Raw genomic sequence first — 9720 nt, forward strand, 5'->3', positions numbered from 1 at the left:
AATCCATAAGTTTATTTGATTTGATGATGAGATATAGTATAAAATTACATTTTTATATTAATATATTAATGATTTATTTTAATTTATTAATGTTCCTATTCTTCGTAATATAGACTCTTGATTGTTGCTCTATATGTCTTAACTACTTTTAAATTCCTTATTTCATGTTTATTTTTACGTTTATGTCTTTATTAACTAACTTGAGTACTTAACCATGAATATTTATTACTTGATTTGTTAAATTAATTATTTACATATTAGATTATTGTATTAGTTTTCATATTATAAGGATTTTTGTTTTCCTATTTTGCCATTTAAATTTTCAAAAATTTATTGACAAGAACAAATTATTCAGGTAAATATGTTCGTTGAGAGAAGTTAATCCATTAGATGTGGTTACATAAAGAAAGTGTTATCATCCGCATATGGTGTGTGATCTAGACTACGATATGAAATATCACAATCAAATGGTAGAGATGTATCTATGAAGGAGAATGTATGTTTCTTATTTTGCCTTTTAAGTTTTCGTAAATTCATATTTTAGTTTTTTAAACATCATTTTTAATATATTTGGAAAACAAACCTTTAATTTCACGTGCATTGCACATGATTGTTGCTAGTATATATAAAAGTCCTTTGCACTACCCGCACGTTTACATCAAAATTAAATTAATTTTTACTTTTTATACAGTTGTTGAAATTTTTAATTTATAAATAAAAATTAATTGCTCTTATAATTATTGATAAAGGAATATAAAAGAAGGAAATTTAAAAAGGCAGAATGTGAATAGTTTTACCTTCATTTATATACTTCATGAAATTAAAAAAAAAATTGTAATACCAAAAGTTTTACCACTCCAACATATAACTATAAAAAGGATTCATTTTTCATTCATTTTGTACACGACATAACTTTTATCTTTTTTCTTCAACAATTTGTTCAATATTGTTAGGTGAACAAAAAAACTTCATTATTCATGAGAGAGTTAGTTGAGAAATGAGTCATATCCATTATCATCACAGGTGAACAAAAAAGCCTCATTATTCATGAGAGAGTTAATTGAGAAATGAGTCATATCCATTATCATCACGACAGAAAACTATGTTTTCTCATTGCTCCTCAAATTGTAAGGTAGTATCATGTTGAGACTAATTAGATTTGTAGTTACGGTGAATAGATTTTGTCAATCTCTTTGATTCATGGAGAGAGTGGTTGTGCTTTACCCCTCATTTGGCTTCACCAAATTTAATGATTATTTGCTAAACTTTCCTTTCAAATTAATTGTTGTTGTTATTGCTATTCTTACTCTTTCTCTATTTAGTTTTAAGTTTCTTATGGGTGGAATACAAAGAAAAGTTTAGTCTTTATAGTTTGTTTTGTATTTAGCTATCTATATCTCACATATTCTCACATATTCCAATTGTTTTTTTTTGCGCAATTGCTTCTTATACTCAAATGTGGAGGCATATTTGTGGTGATAAGCACACACCTATAGGGATGGCAATGGGGCGAGGCGGGGCCGGGGGCCATCCCCACCCCCGTTAAATATATATACTTTTTAATTTTTTTAACTAATTTTTTATTACTAGTATAAAAAAAAAGAAGAAAAGTGGATAAATAGGTTATTAGCTTTGAGTTTTTTTTTTTCAAAAAATAAAAATAAAAAGTATTAATAAAAATTAATATATATTAATATTATTATATAAAAAATAGAAAACTTAATAAAATATTAAACGGGATGGGGACGGGGACGGGAACGGGGCAGGGAGACCTCCCCCATCCTCGCCCCGTCCCCATCGGGGACCCCAATTAGGATCTCGGGTTTGACTCGTCCTTGGTCAAACCGAGAATTTCCCAATCCGATCGGGTCCCACGGGTTTTTTTGCCATCCTGACACATCTATACCACATTCACTTAGATAAATAATTAAAATATCACCTCACTTCTAACCTTTCACATGCTCACATAAATACAATAATAAATAAATTATCACTCTTTCACTTTTTTAAAATAAAATATTTTTTACATTTTTTCATATTTTATTAATTTAACCTCTGCCAATTATTATTTTTTCTTTAATTATAATAAATAAAGGATAAATTTCAAAAGTTTTTAAATTTAAATAGTTAAATAATTTTTAAAAATAATGTTATAAATGTAAATTGAAATTATGAATAATTTAAATGCATAAAATTAACCAATGACAAAAATGTGAAAATTTAAAATATGAAAAAGCTTGAATATGAAAAATTTAAGAAAAATTTATGGTTTTACTTTTCGTTAAAATTAATAATGGAATATGAGAAGATTAATTTTAAAAATTTTGTACATTTTATTCTAAAGATGAATTCTAAAATTTATGAGCTCATTTTTTTTTTTGTTATAATTAATAACAAAATTTTAATAGTTTTATGATCAAAATTTTATGATCTTGGACTCCTACAGTTATATAAGGAGCTATATATATATATATATTCACAAAACTTTCGTGTCTTCCATTTTTAGTATATTTTTCTTACTTTCTTAATTTTATTTTTCTAAAGTTTATAGGTTGAGTGGAATAGAATATAATAGTCTAGTACACTACTATTTTCGTATGAATTGCAAGGTATTAGCTTTGTTTTTTTTTTCCCTTTCCATACGAAAGTCACTTCAATTAAATAATAATAGAGGACACTACTAAATTGGCTACATCGGTAAGTCTTTCATCTTCAAGTATGAGAAATAACTAAAGGGGAAAAGAATCTGGAGGCCAACAACAAATACAAAGATAAAATATTAGCAGCATTTCTTTGGTAAGGAAATCAACTATCCTATTATTTTGCCAACCAATGTACTCAAAAGAGACGAGGTTGAAAGGAAATCAACTATCCTATTATTTTGCCAACCAATGTGCTCAAAAAAGACGAGGTTGAAAGGATAAGCTAGATGATGTATATCCAACACCCAATTGATATTCTCAACAAGCATTGTTTACCAATTATATAGCATTGTATTAAAATGGGAGAGGAAGACGTTTCAACAAAACAATCTCAAACACATGCACCAAGTTTACCGCTTGTAAAGTTCTTTTATAATTAATTATTATTATTGTTCTAAAATCTAATGCCTAAATAGAATTCCATAATATAGCTATATTTTAGAATAAAAATGTAACACTACTACTTTGCAATCTTCTACCTAACACGCGCATGAGTCGTGTTACAAACTAGTTACTCCTAAAAAAAAATACATTTCTAATATATCAATGCGGTAATAGTGTAACAGAAATCCATAATACTTTTAAGCTGGGAAGATTTTCCTTCGACTTTTTAATGCATAGTGTACCAAAAGACATGACAGTTTCAATCAATAAAAACATATGTTAATCCGTACATGTGATTAGGGTGAACTAAACATTATATATACAATTTTGGATATAAAATGAGTTTGTGAATAAAGAGAGCAAGTTATATACAAATACATGGAATGTAATACGAAATTAGAAACCTTGGAGCGTAATTACCGTAGTTTGTGTACCTCCGGGATGGCCATCGTCACCCAAATAATTACTAGAATGATCGCTGTTGGTTGCTCCAGTTCCAACATTGCTATCATCAATAGCTGCTTCATCTTGTTTTGCCACTACAGTTTGTCCATCCCCAACATTACTAACATGATCAGCTGCTTCACCCTGTTTTTTTGCTCCTACATTTTGTCCATCCCCAACATGACAATCATCAGTAGCTGCTTCATCTTGTTTTGCTCCTATGGTTTGTGCATCTCCAACATGACCATGGTCAATAGTTGCTTCATCTTGTTTTGCTCCTGCAGTTTGTCCATCCCCAACATTACTATGGTCAGTAGCTGCTTCATTCTGTTTTGCTCCTACATTTTGTCTATCCCCAACCTGACTATGGCCAATAGCCACTTCATCTTGTTTTCCTCTAACAGTTTGTCCATCCCCAATATGACTATGGTCCGTAGCTGCTTTATTTTGTTTTGTTCCTCCGACTTTTTCGTCATCGACATGAAGAATGTCATCTGCAACTCCATCTTTTTGGACTTCTCTAATTGATCCATGGCCACCATCAATGGTTTCATCATGTTTGTCTCCTTCAACAAGATCGTCGTGGTTGGTTACTTTATCATGATCAGCATGAACTGCCTTGTCACTAATGATTTTTCTCGAGTCAACATAAATGTTAGGGATACTGGAGATATGCAAGCCGCGATGCTTGCTTGGTTCCATGATTGTTTTGCTCAACAACCCACAAAATGTGATCCTCAACTCTTCCAACTCATCATAGTTTTCCATCATATACTGAGGCAATTTATCCGTCAACTTGGGGCAATTGGAGATTCCAAGCATTCGAAGTATCCATAAATTTGATAACCAGGAAGGCAATATACTTAGCTTTGGAAACTCTCCAACTTCGAGCACTTCTAGACTCTCATCTAATTCAGCTATCCAGTTTGGCAACTGAGCTAATGATGGAAATCCTCTGAGTATCAGTTTCTTAAGACCAAGGCTTCCCAGTGAGAATGTGAATTTCAGCTGCTCACACCCCCATATTGCCATATTACATAGCCCACTTAAGCTTTTCAACCCTTCTGGCAGTGTTAGCAGCGATTTGCAATCATAAATTATCAGTGTTTGAAGGGAATCGAGTTTGTCAATATCTTCAAACAAGTGAGTCAAGTTTTCGCTCCCTCCGATGGCCAGAAAACGAAGCGACGTTACGTTTCCTATGCCATCGTTTCCCAGGCTGGCTTGCTTTGTGGTTATCCATAACATTCTGAGATTGATCAAGTTCTTTATATTTCTGGGAAGCTCTTCAAGCTCTGAGCAGAATGCAAGTATCAGGGTCTCCAAGCTTTGCAGCTTGCAAATCGATTCGGGCAACCTTTTGATTCTTCGGTTCCCACGCAAATCTAAGTACCTCAAATGTTTCAGCATGTCGATGGAGGCCGGGATTTCTTCCAAGGAAAAGTTGCACAAGTTCAGAAACCTTAGTTGCCTGAACTTGCTGATGCATTTGACAAGAGGGAGTCTGTTGATCTTTGGCTCCACACCTCCCATCGGAACGGAAAGACAACGAATTTTACCGATTGTCGACAGAGGCAAATCCTTGTTGCTGCTGTCAACAAATGAAAGATGATGCAAACTTCCTAGGTTCTCTTGTTCCTTCTCAGCCAGTTGGACTGCAAGATCATGGACAAGGCTATGGATTTTGAACCAATATCCGAAGGCATGCTCCTCAACATCTTCGAGTAAACCGCGAGACCACAATTCATTGAAGTATCTCTGCCCAACGACATCAGAATTTTCGCTACTTGAATGAAGGATTCCTTGTGCCATCCACAGTTGGATTAGCTCAAATGAGTAGAACACATAATCTTTTGGCAACAATGACAAGCAAAGAAAACAAGGTTTCAAGTAAGACGGCATTAGATCATAACTGAGTCTGAATGCAGGTAAGACACAAGAACCCTTCATCTCTAACCGTCTCCATAGCTCGATCAAGTCCTTGGCATTTGCGCGCTCGGCTCCATCACTAGCTTCTGAAGAAAGCAGTCCCGCCAAGCATTTGATTGCCAGAGGAGCTCCTCCACATTTCGGCACAAGCTTTTCTGCAACTTCATGAAGATGTCCAATAAGTTCTTTGTCTTTTAATGCATGTTTTAAAAAAACCATCGATTCCTCCTCGTCCAATCTTTCAATCTCGTGTGTTGTAACATCATTTAGAGTTTGCTCACTACGAGTAGTGATAATGATCTTGCTCCCATCGGCACCCATCTTCAATATTTCTTCCAATTCTGATTCTCTCTTGGGATTCAAAGCGCCAAAATCATCCAAAACGAGCAAGAATTTTCTCCCAATCAAGTTCCGTTGCAGCCGAATTTGTAAACGATCGGCTGTTAAGGCAGCGTCGGGAACTTGTTCTCCTGTTGCAGAGCTGAGAAGCTCCCTTCTAATCCTCCGGACATCAAAATCTTCAGACACACATACCCACATTCTCTTGTCAAAATGATCAAACACTTGGTGGGCATTATAGACCAACTTGGCCAAAGCGGTCTTTCCCATCCCTCCACTGCCATGGATTGAAAGAATAGCTGGAAATTTCTGTTTATCATCTCCATTCGTTAGAAGTTTATTGATGATACTCTCCTTTGCTTTATCTCTACCAATAATGGAATCCATATTATCAGACAGAATCGCCTCTTTCTTTGAGCGCAAAATCCTACCGAAAACTTGCGATCCAGTAATGGCGGTGCGCAGACTCATTTCACTCTTCAATCGTTTGATATGTTCATTTTCTTGTTCAACCAGAAAGAATTCAGACAGTTGTTTATCAATGCCAACTAACCGCTCTATGATTTCATTGATTTTATGGGCAGTTCCAGATGCAGAAACCACGAAATTGGAAGAGAAACAAGAAGAGAATTGGAGTAGCTTTACCCCGACATCGTTCCTCCGATTCTTCATCTTCCACATCAAATATTCGCAATCCAATTCTTCAATTAGATCGTCGGTTTTAGAAAACGCATCTTGAAGTTGTTTAAGCAGAGGAGTGAGATTCGAACGGTTCCCCTGCTTCTCCTCGGCGTCCCTAAGTACGCCCTTGAGAGACGACACAATGGTTTCCAGATTTCTTAGTTCGCTTCGAATCGGCCAAAGTTCTGATCGGCCGGCGGCTTCGGTTATCTTCCCGAGCAGAATTCCGGCCATACTAACAAGAAGTCTGGCCATTATGCCTCCAATTTTGTCAGCTTCAATCTCAACTTCTGTTCTACTTCAAAATTCATCGTTGGTTTTGTAATGCCATAAATTCCTTGGATTTGGCATCAAGTAAGAAATCACTACTTTTCTCGTTTCCTGTTTTCTTTGTCATCAAGCAAACAGAATAAGAGCTTTCCTACCTTTTCTGAGCACAATGTTCTTTGCCTCCATCTGGATACAGTTTTATGCCCACTATTTGTCTTTGTTTCTGAGTTTCTCCAAAGAAATGGGAAAGAAAAATCAGTGCAAGAACACGGAATCCGAGAAAATCCGTAGCTAATCCGCCATGAATTTCCTTTGCGTCAGCATCAAGAAAAGATTTGTACCATGGAATCAAACAGGAATTTACGTTATCTTTCTTTTTGGTAACTTTGTTCTTTGTTTAATTTTGGTCTCTAAATATTTTGTTACTTAAACTATTTATTTTGATTTTTTTAAATATAATAAACTAACTATTTTTCCATTACTATATATTATTTTGTCATATAATATTCAATAACTTAATACTCGTCGTCAAAGCGAGCATAGCTCAACGATAATTGACATATATCTCAAACTAAAAAGTCGTGAGTTCGAATCTCCTCCCCGAGATTAAGATAGAGATAAGGTGAAAATAGAAAAGTGTTTAAAATCTTAGAGATTAAAATAAAATTTAAACAAAAATATTAATAACCTCCTTTCTAACTTTTGTGTTCTAACTTTTATGTCATCAAGGTAGTAGTACACATAGAAGAAACGATGTATCAAATTTTAAAATGATTGATTTTCAGCTTTATCTTTTAAAAGATATTTGGTTGAATGGAAATTTTTCTTTTTGAGAGTTTACCAAAATAGACTCCCCCATCACCCCAAGTGGGGATGTATGATATCGAGGATATATCGAAAGTGGGGATGCTTCTTTTCGATGTTCGGCGTTATTGCAATCTGTCAGGTTCTATTAATTTTTGCTTTACTTTTCGGGAGGGTAATGGTGCTACGCACCAATTAGCTAGAGCTGCTCTAGTGCAGTGTGTGAATAGGGTTTGGCTTGAGGGAGTTCTCTTAGCCATCACCTGAGTTCTTGCTTCTGATCGTCTTTGTTGCTTCCCTTAGTTTGTTTGTTATCTATTTTGTTGCTACCCTTAGTTTGTTTGTTCTCTATTGCTATAAACAAAAGATAAATAAATAAAAAAAAATAATAGACTCCATTCAAGTATGGATTTCGTAAGAATTTTGAAAATTTTGAGAAAGAAAATTCTTCTGAGTGACAATTTCTCTACCGATCTCTCGTAGATGTCAAGTTTCATAGTCGAACCTCTAGATATATATATAGTAAAGGTAGCCAAGAGTGAATATATTTAACTTCTAGTGTGGGTTTTTCACTCTTTGCATTGTGTGTTTTATATTATTCATATTTTATTTATATTCTCGTAACAGGAAAATTTAAGATATTGTTAACCTCCAAATTTCTATATGAAGATCTATATTATCTTGGACTGAATAAGAATCCAAACATCTTTTGAAGAGAGGAGTCGACGAGGTGGTCCTTCAGACACCCAAATCACATGAGTGAATTCATATTTGAAAATAGAGATCAAAATAAAAATGTAAATAATAGTATAGCTCTAAAAAGATAAAGTTTGAAATCATTTGGATTTAAAAAGAAAAAAAAAAATTAGATGCAGTTACTAATTGACAAAAAAATTTAAAAGCTTACCCATAAAAAGTCAAAATTAAATCTATATTAGAAAAAGTTAAACTTCCTATACTTTTTAAAAATGAAAAGTTATAATATTTCTTAAAATACATAATAGTTTTATTCCAAGGTATGAAATTTCTCAAAAAGTATTACTTTATTTGTTAAAAAAAATATAAATAACATAGACTTTTATAGAAATAGAAACACTAAGACCTAAAAGAAATAGATGAATACGGTGAACGGAAGAATAAATAACAAATATGGCAAACAGAAGAACAAATACGGTCAATAGAGGAACAAATGGTGAACAGAGGAAGAACATAGGAATAAAAAAATGTGAACAAATAAGGTAAGAAATAATATATATTTTTGTGAACAATTAATATAAAAAATATAAAACACTCTACTTACACAATTTGTAGAAACTGAGAGGCATCTCCCTCCTTCGCCAAATTTAAACTTTTAAATCAAACTATTAAATTTCACTTGCCTCCCTACTAATAATCTATTTTTGCCTTCTATTTTTGTCTCCTATTTTACGGTTGAAACTTATGTGGGATGCAACTATTGGCCCGAGATGGCTGTTGAGAGAAGTGGTGTGTTCATTCTCATATGGGTGCGATCGAGATTGATAATTGTTTATATATAACACAACAGACTGATGTATTTTTTTAGATAGATAAGTTGATAGATAAGTTAATCCATAAGGTGTGATTCGATGAAATGATATATCCATTCCCAAATAGGTGTGATTAGAAACATATATATAACATGAAACAAAACATCATACATAAAATTGTGTATTTTTCTCTCTCAAAATGTCTATGAAGATTTTTCTCTTGCAGAAAGATCAAAACTTTCAAAACTTTTCAAAAAGAATGAAAATTAAAAGTTTTTATTATTTGCAAGGGAACATTGAAGATTCGAGAATCTATAAATTGATTTGATTTGATGATGAGGTCAATTATAAAATTATATTTTCATATTAATATATTAATGACTTATTTTAGTTTTAAGGTTCGTATTCTTCCTAATGTAAAATCAATTGTTACTGTATATATGCCTTAACTACTTTTAAATTCCTTATTTCACGTTTATGAGTTAGTTTTGACCAATAATTTATATATTGGGATCATATTTGAGTACTTAAGAAGAAATATTTAGTACTTAAATTGTTAAATTAATTATTTTATATATTAGATTACTGTGTTAGTTTTTCATATTATACTTATTAATTGGACTTTTGTGTTCCTATTTTGCCATTTAAATTTTAAAAGA

The 9720-nt window shown here is 32.9% G+C and overlaps 1 protein-coding gene across 1 annotated transcript; it reads right to left on the reverse strand.

Annotated features, from left to right (window-relative positions):
* Nucleotides 1–3275: 3275 nt before the first annotated feature.
* Nucleotides 3276–7063, reverse strand: LOC111023659 (disease resistance protein RGA2). The gene has a single exon (XM_022301125.2). It carries the CDS (start codon nucleotides 6732–6734, stop codon nucleotides 3483–3485), a length of 3252 nt encoding a protein of 1083 aa, XP_022156817.1. The 5' UTR covers nucleotides 6735–7063; the 3' UTR covers nucleotides 3276–3482.
* Nucleotides 7064–9720: the final 2657 nt, after the last annotated feature.

Source organism: Momordica charantia, assembly GCF_013281855.1.
Source record: "Momordica charantia cultivar OHB3-1 chromosome 5 unlocalized genomic scaffold, Mcharantia_2.0 BLBB01000005.1, whole genome shotgun sequence".
Taxonomy (NCBI): domain Eukaryota; kingdom Viridiplantae; phylum Streptophyta; class Magnoliopsida; order Cucurbitales; family Cucurbitaceae; genus Momordica; species Momordica charantia.

Bases quoted from the DNA above. Each gene is read 5' to 3' on its own strand.
- LOC111023659 (XM_022301125.2), bottom strand. From the start codon at position 6,734: ATGGCCAGACTTCTTGTTAGTATGGCCGGAATTCTGCTCGGGAAGATA.